Source organism: Macaca fascicularis, chromosome 20, assembly GCF_037993035.2.
Source record: "Macaca fascicularis isolate 582-1 chromosome 20, T2T-MFA8v1.1".
Lineage (NCBI taxonomy): Eukaryota > Metazoa > Chordata > Mammalia > Primates > Cercopithecidae > Macaca > Macaca fascicularis.
Window position 1 is genome coordinate 57,888,873 of NC_088394.1, and position 21,044 is coordinate 57,909,916.

Below are 21,044 nucleotides of genomic sequence, written 5' to 3' on the forward strand. Positions count from 1 at the left end.
GGGAGGGAGTGGGGATTGTTAATGTCTAAAAAATAAGTTGAAAAAATAAGTAAGACTTACTATTTGATAGTACAATAGAGTGACTATAACCAATAATAATAACTGAATTGTACATTTTAAAATAAAGAGTGTAAGTGGATTGTTTGTAACTCAAAGGATAAATGCTTGAGGGGATGTATACCCCATTCTCCATGATGTGCTTATTTTACTCACATGCCTGTATCAAAACACCTCATATATCCAATAAATATACTCACCTACTATATGTACCCATGAAATTTTAAATAATAAGAAGAAAATAAAAATTTAAAAAGAAGTTGCCCCATCAAAAAATAAAGAAATTTTTACTTTATTTTTATTTACTTATTTATTTATTTTTTATTTTTTTGGAGACGGAGTCTTGCTCTGTCACCCAGGCTGGAGTGCAGTGGCATGATCTTGGCTCACTGCAAGAGACGCCTCCCAGGTTCACACCATTCTCCTGCCTCAGCCTTTTTTTTTTTTTTTTTTTTTTTGTATTTTTAGTAGAGACGGGGTTTCACCATTTTAGCCAGGATGGTCTTGATCTCCTGACCTCATCATCTGCCCGCCTCGGCCTCCCAAAGTGCTGGGATTACAGCCGTGAGCCACCACGTCCAGCCAGAAACTTTTATGGTTTTAATGTTTGCTCCCTCTTCAACTCATGTTGAAATTTAGATGTCATTGTAACGGTATTAAGAATTAGGACATTTAGGAGGTGATTAGACCATGAGGTCTCTGCTCCCAGGAAAGAATAAATGCCATTATCACAGGAATTGGTTGTTTATAAAAAGATGAGTTTCACCCTGTTTTGTCTCTCCCTCTTGCCCTCCCTTCACCCCTTTGCCAACTATGTCTTATGCAGCAACAAGGCCCTCACCAGATGCTGCCACCTAGATCTTGGACTTCCCAGCCTCCAGAACTGTGAACAAATAAACTTTTGTTTATTACAAATTATCCAGTCTGTGATATTCTGTTATAGAAGCACACAATAGACGAAGACAGAAGTTCTATATGAAAACAAACATATACAAATAGTGACTCCCTTCAGACCTCTTCTGAAGATGCATAGAGGATTAGAGCTGACTTTTCCTCCCTCTTCACCTCTAAGATAGAAAACTCTGGCTACAAAATACTTAAGAGCCAGAGCAGTACTGCCCTACTTAACAGGGAGCTAGGTAGTGTCATTAATTTATGACTATGAAACATTCTGAATACCTTAGGATCAAATTACTGTTGTGCTTATTCTCGCTCTTACATAAATATTTGCACATGTGAAAATTCAGCACCTTGACATTTACTGAAATGATTGCATGGAAAAATGAGGCAAATTGACTCAGAGACAGGTGTTGGCAGTCAGCACAGTGGAAAACAGCCCTTTGTCAAAGTAACAACCATACGTGGTGTAGCAAACGTTCAGAAACCAGGACCTACTGGAGGTGGATGGGCTAAAAGGTGGCTCTAAAATGACACTTACTTTCAGCTGCTGTGGGTCTGAACCCACAGCCTGGACCCGCTGGTCCTGTACTTTATACTCTAGGGCTGCTCCACCAAGATAATAAGGCTGGTATTTGTTTTGTGTATTAAATGTAAACAAGACTCAATTTTCCACCCTAAATCGTTTTCAAGTCAATGTCTTATGTTACCAACAATTTTCAGTTACAATGTGACTCAGAATTGAGAGATGCGGGATTCAAGACAGTAATATTTGGCTAATGACCTTCAGTGAAATTTCTCACTTTGGCAGGAAAGGAACTCAAGTAGCTGAGTGGAAATCATCTATGGGGTGCTTTGAATATCTCAACTTGAACCCTGTAAGATGCTCTGGAAATGAGCTGTGATCATGCATCCTTAGAGATAAAGAAATGGAATCTCGGGGATATGGAATATCTTGGTCAAGGTCATGCAACTAGGAAATGTTAGGGAGAGAAGCGAAACCTAACTCTGACTCCAAAGTTCACACTCAGAACTTTACATACCAAGTTGTCTCCCCTGAAATTCCAAACCACATTGCTTCAGACTTGAATCCTCTCTCTCTCAGAAACAGTGACGACCACTCAGAGGCTCAGCTTTGTTTATTTTGTTTTGTTGTGTTTTGTTTTTGAAAGTTTATATGTAAAACAGAGCGTTTGCTTGGCTTATTCCCTTCAGCCAATTTTTCAGTTACTTTAGGTGACAGTCCTCAATAACCATTTTCCAGGGCATAGGAGTCACATTACTTTAGAGTTCAAGTAAAATGTAAATAAGGCAATTCCCATTATTATTATTATTATTATTTTTTTTTTTTTTTTTGAGACGGAGTCTCGCTCTGCCGCCTAGGCTGGAGCGCAATGGCCGGATCTCAGCTCACTGCAAGCTCCGCCTCCCGGGTTCACGCCATTCTCCTGCCTCAGCCTCCCGAGTAGTTGGGACTACAGGCGCCCGCCACCTCGCCCGGCTAATTTTTTGTATTTTTAGTAGAGGCAATTCCCATTTTTAAATGCACTTTCTCCAAGTCTGTTTTCCAATGTTATAGAAAATGATGTGATCTCAGAATAGATTTCATTATGATGATTCTAATATTTGATTATTGCAATTTAGTATATAACTCATGGATAGAAAATGAAACTTGATGGATCAGGGTGGGTTCCTTTCTTCTAACTATTATAAGATAACTAAGGAAAGTTACATATAGTGAGAAAAACCACACAACCTGTAGCACATCAATAATCAGTTTATCGATATCGGATCAATAACAATCTTGTACAGTTATGCCATAAGGGAAAGACTTTAAAAGTATGACTTTGTAAAGTTGGCAAAACCTTGTTGTTAAGAATGCCACTTTGATATCAAGTCAGATTTAAACTCAAATGAATTGACTAAAGTCATACAGAGAGCAACGTTAACTGTATAAGAACTGTATGGGGTCACTTCTTTCCTTGACCCCATTTGGCAAAGGAAAAACTAAGGTCTAGCAAGTTTCACTCCCAGCTACTTCAATTACCAAATGTTTTCACCAGCTCTACTTTCCCCTGACACATAGTAAGTCTTTTCTATTATTACAATTGGTGTCTGGGATTGCTAATTTATACTCTGCTGAGAGTGAAAGCAAGAAAATAAAATCTGCTGTTTGTTTCACTTTGTAAACACAGTTATTTATTATTATTTTCATTTACAGCTCATGAATGCATTTGTTCATAAACAGCACAATTAGGCAATCTCAATTTCTGTCTTTAAAGATCCTCAGGTGTCAGAGTGCAAAGGTGGCTTCTAAGATAGATAATACCACAGCAACAATATTAAAGTTAATGGAATGGAAGGAAAGTTCCAATAGTGCTCTGTCACACACAATAAAACTTTACCGCACATGAAAACTACTTTTAAAGAAACTCTACAGATACGTAAAAAAAAAAAAAAAAAAGAAAAGAAAAAATCTATCTAAGTATAGCTATGCTTGCATTCACCAACCAGTTCAACCCTGTCAACCTTCTGAACACTATAATCTCTAATTTACTAAATTCCAAATTTCTGATCCTCATGGTGATATAAAACGGCCTAGCTCATAATAAAACTATCACACTTAAGATTCTGAATGGCAAATTACACATAATCACAAATTGTAAAATGGTTCTAGGATAGTCCTTAAATCACTTTTCTAGCTTCTCCTTTGTTTTATTTATATAGCCATATGCGCCTTACTTTCTGCCCATGAGAGCTCAAAAACTGTGTCTTTTTCACTTATTTGAAACATAGTACCAGACCCATAGGAGTTTCAAAAATTGACTTACTCTGCAAATATCTATTTTAAAAGAATGTGTATAAAATCTATTTATTTTCGTATTATAACCATGCAATTTTCTAATTGTAAGGGGAAAAAAGTAAGCCTAAAGATCAGTACTTAAATTCAAAATTACTTTTAAATTAGAGTTTTACTCCAAGTGGAAAGTCTCACAGCTTTTTAAGGAACGAAGGACTGATTCCCTTGAGACTGAATATTCTTTGTAAGTGACTCCAATTTGAACTCCTGTACCCAACATTCCTGAATCATCCACATCCAGATGAATTTAAACTAATGATACTGTTAATTCAAGAATGTTCTGTTAATTTTCCACTTTCTTTTCATAAAATCAAAATAAAATCATTGAAATAATAATAAATTAATGATCTCATTGCCTTATATGTTTCCTTTATGGCACTTTGGACAATAAGCAAGAAAATATCCAATTGGTATGATTTTGGCATAACTTTTTATGATGGCATCCCTCCAGTTCTTTAAGCTCCATCAGGTCAAATGTATTTCTACCCCACACATCTTGTCCCTGAGAGTGGAGATGATTAATAAGTATCTATTCGCTTAATTGAAAATAATTCACTTAATTGAAAATAAAAAATAATAATCTAAATGAGAGCATCAAGGTGTTTAGAGTACCTGTCTTCTTTTCCTTTGTCTGGATTCCTCTACATTTGCAGATAGGAAGCCTAATTCAGCAGAGGTGGAAATGCAACAGATGTGGTCAGAAAACCCAGCCGTGAAGTTTACTACCTGGGTACTTCTCAGAAATTAATTTGCCCAGAGGTTTTATTTCCCTACATGCAAAGTAAGGACCATAACACCCACTTCACATAGTTACTAAGAAAATTATTGAAATGGCCCAAAATTTGTGATCAATAAATGGTAACTACCTTCCCCTTAATTTTTGTAACAAAATAAAACAGACTGGGATACTCAAGAGTTACATTCCACTGTCATAAATGAGAAGTCATTGCTTCTAGAAGGGAAGAAGAGACACAAAACATCTAAAGAGAACACACTGGTGAAATGTTATGAGCTAGTCCTATGTAGAACTTACAGGTACATCTTTATGTTCCTGGTCTGTTATCAACACTCTCATAGCTACTTTTTGTTCCCTAATAATCAGATGCTGGGATATATTGAATATTACAAAAGATATATTCTAAGTTTTTAGGAAGCATCCATTTTTGAAATCCAGCATCTCCTGGGATCTGAAATTGAACATATCAAAATCCTCTGAAAAAGCCCATTTTCTAACCATGTTCATTCTGGATTTAACTGTCTATGTTTGTTTGCTCATTGAGACATATTATTTGAACAACTATCATGAGGTGGGCCTGGTGCTAAGCCCTACAATGCACAGAGAGATAGTTACATTTCACATGAACTATCCAGGATCCATGTCCATATGGCACAAACTCTTTTTAAAAAACACAAAAACAATATTTTTGGCACAAAAAGAGAAATCATGGCCTCATGTTTTAGTCCAGAGAAAATTATTTCATAGGGATGTTTCTGAAATTTGACTTTATGAGGAAACAAATTGAGTATCTGCCTCTTCCTTCTACCTCCGCCCTCTTAGTGGATTCCTACTCATGCATGAGAGACTAACTTTGGCTTGAAGAAAAGTCGTCTCCAAGGTTAATTAACTCCCTTCTCTAACCTTTCAATCTTTATATATATATATATGTAATTAATATATAAAATTAACTAATTATGGGAGGTGGTGGAGACGTATGATGTTTAACTCTCTGTTAAAAGAATATTAGATAATCCTTCTCTTTGGGAGTTACACCTAAAGTTACTTTTGCCATAACATTTAAAGCAATTACTGAGCACTGGAGATTTCTGAAGGAATATATTCAATGTAGTCTTAAGTGCTCAGGATGCAGTTAGGTTATAGGAATGGGACGGAGGGAACTACAACAATAAACATAAAAGATTACTGCCTATATCTATCATTCAATCAATCTATCTGTCTGTCTGTCTATATCTATCATCTATACTACACACACACACACACACATACACACAGTTTTAGCATATAAGGAGTTATTACAAATTAACGTCTCTTGGATATGGGTTAATCTTTGATGCCCTTAGATAAACATGTTTTTCTATAAAATTAATGAAAACAAATCTTTGTTGTTCTTCACCAAATCGTTTTGAACTAGTCATATGAAACTCGGAGCTAGATTTCCAAGGTCAAAAATTACATCACTATAGGAATCAAATATACAATTTAATTCTGCAAGGACATGATACATAGCAAGCTGAGAAAAAATCCTGATCCTACCCAGTGTGTTCACACTGGACGAATGCCACTGGGGAATAAATTTTTGCTTTTGCTTCCACCTAAACCCATCCCAACGCATCCCAGGGTGACATCAAGTGTTACATACTGAGGTGGCTGTGTAGTTCATAGTCTTGCTATCCAGCATGCACATATGCGGACCTTGCTTTCTCCAAAGAGACATTTCTTTGACTCTAGCTATGATCAGCATTGGAAAGCTCCTTGTGAACTTAAAAAATGGTTTGTCCAAAGGTGCAAGTAACACAACCGTCAAACCACTTCAAGCTTACCCAAGTACTGTTCTATGTGCTTGGGGGGGATTATTTTAATAATCGTAAAACAATTAGTATAACCTCAGCTCCTAGTTCATATATTATATCTCCCACAGAAGACACCAAATGGGAAAATAAATGATTGTTAAGTCATTGTGTGTGCACAGATAGCTGTCCTCTTAACTACAAAATAAGACATAAAAACTGGAGAAGGATGACATTTGTTGGGGGTATACATCTGTATATTTTGAGCAGACTCCTATTAGAAACTTAAAATTACATTTTGTCACCATGATTATCATCATTTATTTTGGGCATTTTGAACAAATCAATCAGATGTAAAGTTAGGTACAAGTAAAATTAGTCACTTTAGATTCTCATTATTCATTCTTCAATGTATTAATTCACTAATTTGCCCAACAAATATTTATTGCAAACTATATGTACCAAGACTTTGACACCTGTTTGGCATTGGCCATATCATTTAACCTCAAAGATCCTCATAGTCTTTATCTTTAATAAGATATGTTAAAATAGCTACTTTACTTGACATGGGGATGAACTAAGAGTACAAGAAAAGACACCGGAGACACTGGCCACCAGCACAGTTTGTTGCTGGCTACAATTTTTATTGTAATATTGATTCTTCTATCTGAAATGTAAAGAACATAATAAAGGCAAGTGTCTTTCTCTATACTCTCTTTTGTCCTAAAACAATAATAGAATCACAAGATATTATTCTCCTTCTCTTTAGTTGCTCAGAATGTGTGTATGTGTGTGTGGTGTGTGTTTGAAAGACCTATCTCCCACCTGTCTTCTTACTCCAAAAATATAGAAATCTATGCCCATTACTGTGTTTAAAAAAAAAAAAAAAAAAAAGGAAATTGGATGAAGAGTACATTAGAAGGAAACCCCACAGATGACAAAAACCACTCTTTGGCTTCCTCCCAAGTCCTCCTATCTATTGGCCTTGTGCCTAATATTTACAGGGAGAACTCCTGTGCTATGCCAAGAGGCTTACAAGGGACTCCACAAGTAACAGAAGAAGCCACCCTTGTGCCTCTCCACTCCTGGCTTCCCACTTCACGAGAGGGCATAATTTGGAGGGGGTGTGTGATTTTTGTAAAGTGAATCAGCTGTGGGATTGGTAGAGATACCTCATCTTTCAATCAGCACTTGGCATGGAAAGTGGTTCTAGGTCCCCTTTGATGTAAGTCTCGCAGCGATGGTCAAGAAACTTCCCTCCACTGCAGGTCACTCCTGCCTTTCAAACTTTCAACTCCAAATCCAGCAGTTTTAGTGAAAACAGGTGGCTTGTGTGGAACACAGCCGAAGGACTTTTTTACCTATCACCAATGCAAAAGCTTTTGGTTCTTCTAAGTGAAAATGTCCTATCACAAATATCACATTTTGTTTCATTAAACACAAACAAAAATAGCAAAAGTAATGATATTAATGATATCCTTAATTTGTGAAGATCAAAAGCAAAAGATGGGACATATATTTTTTCAATATCATGAATGATTAGAAGACAGTGTTGGTATCAGTGCTTTTAAAAATTGGGTAATGAAGAATTATGTACAGATGGACTTATCTACTGTGTTAGTCTATTTTGTGTTGCTATAAAGGAATACCTGAGACTGAGTAATTTACAAAGAAAAGAGGCTTATTTGACTCATGGTTCTACAAGCTCTACAAGCATGATACAGCATCTGCTCAGCTTCTGGTGAGGAAGCTTTTACCCATGGCAGAAGGTGAAGGAGGAGCAAGGCATGTCACATGGCAAGAGAGGGAGCAAGAAAGAGAGAGGGAGGTACCAGGCTCCTTTAAATAACCAGCTCTTGCATGAACTAATAGAATGAGAATTCACTCATTACTGAGGGGAGGGCACCAAATCATTCATAAGGGATCTGCCCCCAAGACCCAAATACCTCTCAGTAGGCCTCACTTCCAACATTGGAGGTCACATTTCAACATAAGACTAGGAGGGGACAAAAAATAATAATAAAATCAAATAAAAATAAAAATTGGGTACTTAAGTCACAAGAAGTGACAGCACACATCCAAAGTCAGATAGAAATTAGTTAGGTTTGAATTTCTAAATTGCAGATCAAGTTTATTATATATTGAAAAATTATTCAAGTAAAATCTTCTAATGCTATTGAGGAAGTGAAAACTATTTAATTTCTCAATATCACTCTGATCACCAATTTATCTTTTCCCCTGAGCACACAGCCCTTTGATTTCCTCATGCCATAAGACCTTATTTAATAGCTCCCCTTACCCCACGTTTTCATTTCGTAAACTACCACTAGTTTTTCAGGACACATTCTCTGTTATCACTACTCTAAAAAATACTTTCTTGGTCTTCATACATGTTCGCTAAGTTGGCATTGTTCTCCATCCCTATGTCATGAACCCTATATTATATGTAGTATTTATCATACACAGTATTTCAATCTTAGTGCCTACAACATGGCAGCATGTAGATAGAGACTAAGTATTGAATAATGTGAAATATGAAGACATTCCCACCTATAAATGTATATCCCCACATTGTTCATCTGCCTGAGTTTATCTCAGTACCTACCCCTTCTCAAATGTCTTCACTAATCAAGTTCTTTAGCCAGTCCTCTTGGCAGTGGAAATTATAATCTATGCAATCCTGATTAAAAGGAGGCCCTGTGTGTAAGCAATTTATCATTTTGACTCAGAAGGCACAAAAAGGACTCAATTCCATGAAGGCATTCCATGAAGACTCCATGTATTACCTTGATTTTTCTAAGAAAGAACCATTCATTACATGGATTTTTTTTTTCCCAAGGAGTATTTCTCACTTAGCTCATTTTTACAGGTTCCACAGAGACAAATGTTATTCGTATCCAATGAAGAAATATGGTCTGAGTTTCAAAACAAAAAAAGGTCAATGAATTAACTTAGTTTATTTTTAAGCAGGTCATTTTTCATACTGTCTCTTGCCTGGAGCAAAGTTTAGACTGTTCTGAAACTTTACCCTGGTCTCTTTAGATAATTAAGCATTTATTATTCACTTGCCTTGCATTTTATTTAGACTTTCCATCTTCAGTCACCTAGGATGGACTGCAACTGTTTTCTCACTGCTGTCCTCAAATTAGTGCCTTTTAAATAAATGCCACATTTCTCCTTGTCTGTGCCCAAAATATTACAAGCAAACATATGGTATTGGGGGTGGCAGGGAGGGGAAAACAAAAAAAAAAACATTTTTAGAATAAAAATAAACTATTTTCAGCCCTTTGAAGAACCATAATAAAAACTATTCACAAGAATGACAATTCATTTTACAATTACTACTGCCTTCCATTTTCTCTGATGCTACACTGCCTCCTACGCCTATGGATAGAGTAGGTCTGAACCTGCTGCCAAGTTCTTTAGGTCTCTTTTCAAACCAATGTCATTCCCTGGTATGAACTATACTGCTTGGAAGTTAAGTGGGAGCAAGCGAGAATGTCAAAAATTGAGGTATGGGATCAGACAGATTCACCTTGAATCCTGCTTCAAATACCTTGGGCAAGAAACATAGCAAGTCAAACTCGGTTCTCTCGTCAGTAAAAGTGAGATGACACTGATACCTACCTCAAAATATGGTGTGGAAAAAATTAAATTAAATTCAGTAACATATGCAAACCCATTGTTAGCACAATGGCAAGAACATAGTAAGAGTTCAATAAATGAGGTTCTCGTTCTGTTGTTTTTATTCTTCCTGTTATGATTTGACAGAGGAATTTATCTAAAGGTGAGAAAGACATTTTACTTCATTCTCTCTGAAACACAGTTCTGTCATTTGCAAAATGGAGACAGAAATTCTTCACTCCACAGTTTGGTTTAGTGTTTTGTCAAACCTAAAAGACTGTATGCACACAATGATTTGGCTTTCTATTGTTGCTGTTATTATTAGCAGCAGTAGTAGTACCATCACAGTGACCTCTGGAATAGGAAGATATACTAATAACCATTTCTTCTTTGTTTAGTGGTCCCAGAACCTTTCTATCTCCTTGTGTGATCTAGAAGCAAATCTAAGCAGGAGTTTATTATGGTCTCAAGGCTCATTTTTGCAAGTACTAGAATAGCATTGTGTTGCCTAAACACTTAAAACATAGTATGGGATTTGGAAAAAGCATGAATGCTAGCCCTAAATGAATTTCAAACAAAACAATCATATCTGAGATTAATATGGTGTTCTTTCCATCAGAGAAACAGATAGAAGTATAGACTGGATACCAAGCTCTATTCCCTAGATGTTTCCTCTTACATCTTCTCTACGAATTGTGGCAAGATTTTCCCTTTCTATTAATTTGCACTTTCTTCCTCCTTTCCTTTATCCTTCCTGCTTCTTTTGCACATCCTTCCCTGCCTTCCCTTCCTCCAGCTCTCCCTGACTCTGCCCTTCCTTCCTTCCTCCCTCCCTCCATCTCTCCCTTCCTTCATTCCTTCCTTCCCTCTTTCCTTCTTTCCCTCATTCCATCCTTCACTACTTACTGAAGGACTTCTAGGTGCCAGACACCTACGCATAGGGATGCATAGATTTGCAAAATCAACAAATCATACAATCCCCATTCTTTCCTGGACCTGGCACTCTAGCATGGTAATTAACTTTAAAAATATAAACAAGTCAATAAACAAGAAAACCCTGATTTTGTTAAAGCTCAAAGAAGAAAATAAAGAACAAACGGCCTCTCTCTCTGTGCTCTTAAGCTGATAACTGAAACAACAGAAGAAGCTCTCTCTGATATGTTGTGGCAACAGAAAATAATTCCATGAAGTGAAATGTAACAAGCAAGGGGAGAGGAGAACTTATCTGTTCCAAATTCCAGAGTTCTGTTTTTGGCATTCTTGGCATGAATAAAACAAGATACATACAAGATTTATTGTCTCATGTCTTGGTTTATTTTTTGTTGTTGAAAACATGATAACATCAAAGATGAGCTGACCGTGGTCAATGGACAATCTTCTTTATAAAAAGTATGAATATGACTACCTTATGTAACCTGGTGAGGGAGTGTTCACTGCCACAATACTGATCATTTTAGCTACAGATTGACCCTTGATAGTATGCCGGAATCCTGGTGTAAAAAGGAACTGAAGGTTGGTCCCACATAAGTGGTGATGTGTAATGGTATTCAGCCAACATTTTCCAACCCGTCTATGCTGGGTCACTTCCTAAAGTAATGTACAGACCTATCATGTAAAGAACCATCTTCTTAGGCACTCACAGAGGTGTGTGGGTCTTAGGTAATGAGTCTGCTCATCCGTGACATTTTCTTTCTTTTTCTAGAATTCGGATTCTTGGGTCAAAATTAGTAGCCATTCTTAATGTTTTTGATCCATAGCATGCATTTAAAAAATCAATGTATATATTACTATTCCCACTATTAGTTTATTCACCAAGTACTTGCTATTGCTGCATATTATAGTTTTTAACGTCATATTTGCTACATTTATAGAATCAAAAGTTGTTTTCTTCATGTACACGTGTGTATGTATACATAAATATATGTATATATTTATATATACACGTATACCTGTATATACATGTATGTGTGTATATACACATGCACATTCATATACATGTGCATATATGTATATACCCATATGTGTGTATATGCGTGTGTATATGTATATACGTATGCACACACACACACACATTGTGGAAGGCACAGAAACCCACCATTTGGATTTTCCTGCCAAAGGATTAATTTAAGGATTTGCATGCAGTTATCTGAGACCCTGCGGCTGAAGTACCTTAGGATTGACCTCAGGATCCAAGCCAAGACCCTGCTCTTCCCAGGCACATCCCAACCAATGACTGAGCATGGTGGGTTTATTAAAGCCTGGCCATTTATGTGCAACACGGGACTCCTTTTAAGAGTAATCTTTGCTCCAGGGATCCCATTGGTTTGGCCAAGATGTTGTCAGATGTACATTGCCTTATACTGCTTTTTCTCCTCTTTCATTGCATGGGTAGAAGATCTGCATTTGATAAGAGGAACTTCCATGCCCAAATTGGCTTCATACCTCTTTCATTTTTCACAGTCATAGACCCCTAATAAGCCATTGGCACTCCTATCTCTGTCTCCGCATTCTATTTTCCAAAGGGCCCAACTAATACATATCTTTTGGTCACCACAAAGGGTGTTTGCTTTCCACATGCTTACAGAATTTAAACTCCAGTTATTCACAGCCATTGCCTCTTTTTTTCTCATTTTTCTAATAAAACACGTTCAGCAATGTCCTTAATCTATATCTGCATAGCTTGTATATCCTCCTTTAAAACACACACACACTTGTATCAGACTCAATTTATTTTTTTTTAAAGAGAGAAGTCCTCAAAGGTAGACTCTAATTTAGATTTTTAGGGACAACGAACACTTTCTGCTTTCATTTGAACACACTCAAGCATAATTTTGCAGACATTTGCCCAAAAATGTTTACATTCCACTCATACATATTTATGTTTCATCTAAAGAACTTAGTCTGACTTTTATTGATTATTGAATTTAACTTCTATTTTTATTTGCATTGTATCTGCCTTACTTAAAAACCTCAACTTCATTTACCCAACATTTATGAAGAAAGGATTATGTGAATTATTCAAGTGTCATTTCTCTCCATTACATTATCCACTATAGTGCCAAATAAACTTCCTAAAATATAAATCAGACAATTTTGATATCTGTCAGATTGGAAGTGAGAAAACTAAAATGAGTTTGTGTTGATATAGATACACATTATGCTGAGTAAAAATGTAAATATTAAATGTTGCTGACAACAGTTAATTAAACAAATAGCAATCTATATCACTGAGACCTAAAATTGTCCAAATCCTCTCACTTAGTAGGGGGCTTTTATTATACCTCATACTAATTTATTCCTAAGAAACAAATTATTTAAATGACATTACCATGCTAACTTTATTTATGGTGGAAAAAAAAATCTGTCTTTTGAAATGGATTGTGAGATACCTGTAGACTGAAATTTGCCTTTGTGATTTTTTTTCTCCCTATATTTAGTCCAGTGCCTGGCACATGGTGACTGTTCAATAGATATTTTCTGGATTAGTGTCTATTTTGTACTGGGAATGGTGAACAAAAAGACCCAATTTATAATACCACTGGATATAGAAGAAAATATACAAAAAAGGTATTGCTTTTTAAACAATAATTGTTCTTAATAATAGTTTTTAAATGCACTACAACAAAACCTCATAGGATTTACAAGTCAGACAAAATATATTTGATCTCTTAATATACTGTTAAATTTAACAATTAAAAACATATATCTTCATTTATAAAAAACTTATTTTTAAAAAGCTATTTTTTTAAGCCTGGTTTAAAAAGGCTGTTTGTTTGTTTCTTTGATAACTTACTTCATGGCTTATAAGATCTGTGCCACCAGATCACAGGGTATTAGCTGGATTTAATATTGACCACAATAATATCTTCATACAAGCTCTGATGGATAGATATAAGCATTGTGTTTTACAAGGAGGAATCTGGTAGCAAATGTAATAATATCTAAAATGCACTGAATGACTACCACATGCCATGCACTGTGTGTTTGGTATTTATTGTTGTATCTGATCTTCATCACAATATTATGTAGTACGTTCCATACCCATTTTACAGATGTGCAAATTGCAACTTAGATACTTTTCAAGTATCACACAGCCAATAAGCAACCGAATTTTTACTTAAATCTACTATTTAAGTTTATCTGATATATAAGCACATTCTTCCCTTTATTTCAGGATGAAAAATGGTGTCAGACCGTGTGTTAAATAGGTGATATCCTACAAATGCTCTGTGATTTGTCGTGATCAGCATCAAAATGATTTAGGGCTCACCATGTACCTCACATTGCATATTCAAATATTATTGATGCAGGCAGTGAAATACTTAGACATAATATTTCATAATCCAAATCCCAAGAAAAGTGTCTCCCTGAAGCAAAAACATGGGAAATATAATTTGAAATTTAGGCCACAAACCTGTTTCCGGCTCAATGGAAAAATAAGGCTGCCCTTCCAATATACTATAAACCAGCTTTGCACTGTTTCCATAAACTGGGTCATCAGCGTCGGTTGCAGTGACGTTAGTGACAGACGTACCTAATAAAAAAGAGAAACAAAAAAGATAATAATTAACACATTGTCCTTTGCCAAGAGCTACATTTTGTCAAGTATTTTATACAGAAATCCATGTGTAGGGAATAAAAGGAAAAGAAATTTTTTTAAAAAGATGAAGATAAACTGCTCTGTCATAACTTCAACTATACCTAAGTCTTTTAAAAGAAAGAGTCCTGGAGTACTATATAAAGATACTTTTAGTATCTGTATTATTTAAGATTCCTTTGTAGCTTTCATTTTAAAGACAAGTATTAGAAGCATGTGGGCTTGGGGAATATGCAAAGGAATCCTAACAAAGGAATATGAAATGTAAGGTTAATAATATAATATACCATGTCACATTTACGTCTTACAAAAGTACAACTAAACATAACTGGAAAAATTGGCTGCTGAAAAAAAGCTGTACAGAAATATCAAAAGAATATTTTATTCCATCTTATTTAATTATTCAGAATATAAAATTAGCTCTGAACCACCAATTAATCATCTTGCTTACATAATTAGGCATAATGGATAACAGAATCATAACCTTTTTTTCAAAACTATTTTTTATTCATTCATTCAACAATTGAGTATATAGTTTGCCTGTTATGGAGTATATATATTAAAATATAGGGGAATTTTAACGCCAAGATTGGGAGGATTGACTTTACCTTGTAGGAAATAGGGAAGACATTTCAGTTAAAGAGCAAACCTATACATGTTGGATTTAAAGAGCAGCCACATCGCTATAGATTATTATGCCATTTTAAAAAAATAACTTCCACCTGCCTCCCCAAGTATATTGTTGGCAGACATGTAAATAAACACACACGTGCGCACACACACACACACACACACACACAACAAATCTTTACATTCAAGAAGCTCACAGTTTGAGGGGCAATAAGAGGAGGAAGGGACAAATAGAAAAAGAAATTCAGCTGAATGCAGTAGCACCAATTATAGACCCCTCACTTAGTCCAGCACAGACAGGGTGATCAGGAACACCTTTCTAACAGAGGTTGCCTTTGAGTTAAATCATTAAAGAAAGGTGGAATTTAACCAGGAGAAGGAATTCTAAGCAGGAAGATAAACATAAGAAAAGGCCAATTAGTGTGAGAGACTATGGGAAGTTCTGGGAACTCCTGAAAACGGAAAGAAATTGAAAAAGTCTGGTGTAATAACAAGAATCACATGCTGTGAGATCAAGGCCAATGTCTTCTTCATCCAACAAGTGCTGGAAACATAATGGTTTTTGAACATACCTTTACTTATTGAATAAATGGGTGAGTGAATAAATTATCTGTGATGATTTAATGAGAAACAGCAGGTAGGTGTTAAAGATTAGTTTCCTTGGAAGTAGACTCTGAGATAAAGATTTCTTGCTAAACTTTCATTGGAGAGTGTTTTTAATCAATATCTATGGGGGAGTGAAAAAGACAAAATTGGACAGAAACATCTGAGATGTGATGCAGTCACAACAAAGGCCTCACTGGACTCCATAGGGCTCTAGAGATGGCATGCCCATTGAGGAAATGGGCCAGGCTTTTATATTCCAGCAGGAAACAGTTATAGCATGCAAGATGCCCCCTGAGAATGGAGCCTTAGTCTTGGCCCAAGCAGCTCCCTTCAGGGGACGACAACTACAAAATGGCGCAGGGAGTATGGATGTTGGGCTGTCAGAAATCAACATGCTCAGCAACTGCGGGGAGAGCAGCATACGTCAGTGTTTACTGGAATAGAACTTTAGCAAGATCTTGTCAGTCAGTATCTTTTGGAAGTGTTTTAAACATGGAAAGGTAATAATAATATTTGTTGAGCAGTTGATAATCCTGTAAAATTGGAATTTCTACTCAGAATGATGACTCAGAGGTTCTACAAAATCTGCAGTTATAAAAAATGCACTCAATGCCTCTTGTGTAACACATTCCACCAGATGCAAGTAACTCATCAACTAGCTAGCAAAAACGAACACATGAGAGTACAATAGTTGTAGTTATTTGAATATTACATAAGATGCAGAAGAATTGAGAGTAAAACCTTCTAGGTAAAAAGAAGATGGTGAGATAAAATTGCCAAAAAATATTCAGAAAGAGGGATGACATGGCAGAAAAAGTCTGCCATCAAAGCTAAGCCTGGATATTCAAATTAAGAAGAAAATATAGGGGAATTTTCATGCCAAGATGGGGAGCACTGGCTGTACCCTCTAGGAAACAGGGAAGAAATTTCAGTTAAAGAGCACACGCGTATTGTGGGCCAAACTCTCTGTTAGGGCCTCCAGATTTGGTTGGAAGTACAGACACAGATTAGGAGCCCAGACTTGTTATGAGGTTACAACAGTAGTTCAATTAAGAGAGGATAAAACATTAACACTGGATAATGACAATAGAAGTGGATATCAATGTTGATTTCCCTGTTTTGATCTTTGTGGTAAGGTGTTAAACTGAAGGTTAACTGAGTGAGGGGTTGCTATGGTTTGGATGTGTCTCCTCCAAAATTCAGGTGTTGCTAACATAAAATATTAAGAGGTGGGGCCTTTAAGAGGTGATTGGGCCATGAGGGCACCTCCCTCACAAGAGATTAGGCCCTTTTGTTTTTGAGACGGAGCCTTGCTCTGTCTCCGAAACTGGAGTGTAGTGGTGTGACCTTGGCTCACTGTAACTGCCGCCTCCAAGGTTCAGGGAATTCTCCTGCCTCAGCCTCCTGAGTAGCTGGGACTAGAGTGTGCACCAACACTCCCAGCTAATTTTTGTATTTTTAGTAGACACGGGTTTTCACCATGTTGGCCAGGGAGGTCTCTATCTCTTGACCTCACGATCCACCTGCCTCTGCCTCCCAAAGTGCTGGGATTACAGGCGTGAGCCACCTCACAGGGCCTGATTAGGCGCCTTTATAAAAGAGCTTAACAGCGGGAGTTTGTCTCTCTTGCCCTTCCACCTTTCACCATATGAGAACACAGTGTTCCTCCCCTCCAGATGACAGTACGAAGGGCTTCACCACATGCTGTGCCTTGATCTTGGACTTCCCAACCTCCAGAACTGTGAGAAAATAATTATTTTCTTTATTAATTAACCCGATTTAGGTATTTTGTTATCAGCAGCACAAGACAGACTAAGACGGGGTATGTGGTAACTATTTTTACAACTTTTCTGTAAGTCTAACATTAGTCCAAAAATAAAAGAAAAATAATGAATAATAAGAAAAAGACATCAGAGTTACTGGAAGAACTAACAGAGTTCAGAGACTTATGAGAAAGAGGTCCCTTTCATGCAGAAGACCATATAACAACTTTTTTTGCTTTGTTTTGTAGTCTAGTGTATTTACTTCGATTTTTTTAAGAAGGAATTATGTTCCTGCATTATGAAGTAACATATTATCAGAAAAAAAAAATAAGTCAAGGTGCAATATTCGGTATGACATTAAGTTAATAAATCTGAGAATTTAGTTCCAGTCACTGCCTAGGTAATTGAAAAAGAAAAGTGAACAAATTGTCGAAACTTCCTGTCATTACCAAAATTTCCTTCTAGTGGGTGACTCTTAAATTAGGAAATTCCTTCACAGAGAAAAAAACATATCCAAATATTTTCTGAAAAACCATATTGTTTTATTTATGCACAGGGTTGGTGCATTTGGTCAGAGTAGTCTGGAGTTAACAGTTTTGAACATAAAATAGTTCTGACATCTTCTGAAACGCTTATCTGTTTCTTTGAGCAAATACTTTAACTTGTCTTAGCCTCAGATTTAAACCTACACAATATAATAAGGTTATCGTGAGAGTTAAACAAAATAATATATGTAGGTACCTATCACAGAAATAACAACATGCTAAACCAGTGAGTACTAAGTGTCTGTGTGTGAGATTTTACCCTCTGAAAAACAGATCCCTAATGTCCCTTCCAGATCTATGGAATAATAAAATGGAGACACATTTTTAAAAAATCTTTTCAGGCAATTTGATACAAAATAATAGTTTAAAATGCCTGTAGTGTGCACCAAACTTTTTAAAATTTAGCTTCATCCATTCTCCCTAGAGACACTAATTTCTATTGTAATTACTTTGAAGAATTACTATTTCGATTTGTTTGTAAAATGAAGTATTCTTTTTTCATACTCCATAGTCATGCAAACCATTTCCTATTAAATGGAAGATAGGATATTTTCTCTGGAGTTTACAAGACTGATCATGAGCATATCTAATTCAGTTGATCTTATCTTATTATGAGAGGTAGCCCGTCACGTTATTATTACTGGTGCTGGAGTAAGGGGTTGGGTTTCTATCTTCTACATGCTCTGTGATTCAGTTTTTCATATGCAAAGACAAACATTTTTTATTCCACAGGCCTCATAGTTTTGTGTGAGGATCACATGTAATCATATGAAATATAGAAAAGTGGTTGAGAGGATACATTTAGAGTCAAAATGTCTTCAACCCAAACATTTCTTTTATATTTTATCTCCAACTTTTACTAGCTCTGTGTTCTTGGCCAAGTAACAAAAGTTTTCCAAGCTTTGATTCCCTAATCTGTAAAAAGGAAGGTGAGCATAGTCGTTACATCATAGGCTTGGTGAGATAATTAAACGGATTAATGTGTTCAAAGAGCACAGAAGAGTTATTGACACTACAAGCTTACTGTCACTATTGTTATATTATGTGTGTATACAGGTAAAACTAACAAACTAATCTTTTACAATTTTAGATGGTAGTGAATGCTTTAATTTATAATTAAGTGTAATTTTGCATAATGGCTTTGATAATAGATTTTATTAAATTAGGGGAAAAACACAAAAAGACAATCTCAAATGTAGCAATATATCCACATGCTTAGAAAGGAAGTGATTTTGTTAGTAAAACTGCTCAAAAGAAAATAGACACACATACGCACACACAGTGTCTCATTCTTCCATCCAGTCTACTAATCTATCTCATATCAGTTTTCTCTTTGGTATAAAATTGCTCTGAGAGCAAAAATAAAAAGTATTTTATAAACAAAAGTGTACTATGTAAAAGCTTATACATTAAGCAGGAGGCTAGACACTGGGCATGTCGTCAGTACAAGTTTCTCAATGTTATTTGAATGGATGGCATTTTGAATGAATGCCATATCTCCCAGTCCATGCCAGGATGAACTACTAGGCTGGGGACTGCAACAGAGCGAAGACAAGCTTTTACCCACATACTTATCCAGAATATTTCGGCCTGATGTCTGGCTTCCTGGAAATCTCCATCCTTCAGCTTTAGACTACTTTCCGTCAAGGACGATATTTCTCCTAATAGTGATTCAAGACTGTTGATGTACCTGTACACTGGAATAGATGTGTGTGGAGGTTTTGTGGGTGCATTTGTCAAGTGATTGCCCATAGGGGAGAAAAAATGGATGTTTCGAAGTTAATCTTGTAGCAGAAAAGATTGCTAGTCAAGCAGCAATGTACACTTCTCCATGGAAATGCATGCAGAATGCAGACCACGAAGGCAAATTGAAAAGTGTAAACCTTGCAGGATAATGTTTCTTCAAAGCTGCAAGTGTTGGTGTGTGATAAATAGGACCTGAGTAATACCCAGGAAATATAACAACCAGGATTCTCTGTTTGTGTTTTCATTTGGAACTGTTTTTGTCCCTTTGTCAAGGATACAAGAGACTCATTTAGCTAGTGACTATAAATTTGACACTGTGCCATTTCTCCAAGAAAGCCCCTATTATAATCCAACTTGATACTGATCCTAATTATAATAATATAGCTGCTGTATTTCCAGCTGTTGTCAACAAAAATGATCCCTGTCACCACAATTCAGCCTGCTAGTATCAAGCCGAGTATGAACGTATCAAGCCGAGTATGAACATATCAATTCCAAGGTGAATTCTGCATTAAACAAACTTTTTTTTTCTTTTTTGCATTTAGTTTGTTTCACTCGTTTAAGTGAAATTTGCTAATGTGCTGCTCGGATTTTAATTAACAAAAGACTTTCAGTGTCATGTGCCTCTTGCCACACCTGACAGTTTCCTCCCATTCCCAGCAGGACCCATTTTTTCCCCCTTCCCACATAATAACAGCAAAAACTACAGGCAAAATTAACCACCAAGGATGCTACACTATCGAGGTAGAGGTTCCAGTTTGCCAGCAAACTAAGATGAAAGGCCTTTGGGAAAATGAGACATTGGGGTTTGGGTAGTGCAGCTCTGTTAGCGAGGATAGGCTTTTTTTTTATGAGCAAGTCAGCACACCAATTCTGCACATTATTCAGAAAGAAAAATGCTGGTGCTGACACCCTGAGCAGGAAAACAAAGGTTTGGTGCAGCGTAAAAATGTGCACACTGGAAAAGCCAAAGCTGTTATGATGAGAAGAACACAAATTCCATTTGCAAAGACTCATTTGCAATACAGTTTTAGAGAATCAGCATTCCAATACCAGGTGGGAAAATCAAGAGGCAGAACCTTTGCAATAACTGAAATTCAGAACAATGCACATTCCTGGTCTCCTACTATGCTCTTCAAACTTTGTATTTGACCTGCTAGTTATCCTGTTCCAAGTGCGGTATGTACAATCCA

The 21,044-nt window shown here is 36.3% G+C and overlaps 1 protein-coding gene across 3 annotated transcripts in view; it reads right to left on the reverse strand.

Annotated features, from left to right (window-relative positions):
• Positions 1 to 21,044, reverse strand: part of CDH8 (cadherin 8) — a 390,268-nt gene that overhangs the window by 191,997 nt on the left and 177,227 nt on the right. For all 3 annotated transcript variants that reach the window (XM_015443035.4, XM_045382372.3, XM_005592125.5), the window contains exon 4: positions 14,379 to 14,498. In XM_015443035.4, the coding sequence (XP_015298521.1) occupies positions 14,379 to 14,498 (120 nt within the window). The remainder of the gene's footprint in view (positions 1 to 14,378; positions 14,499 to 21,044) is intronic.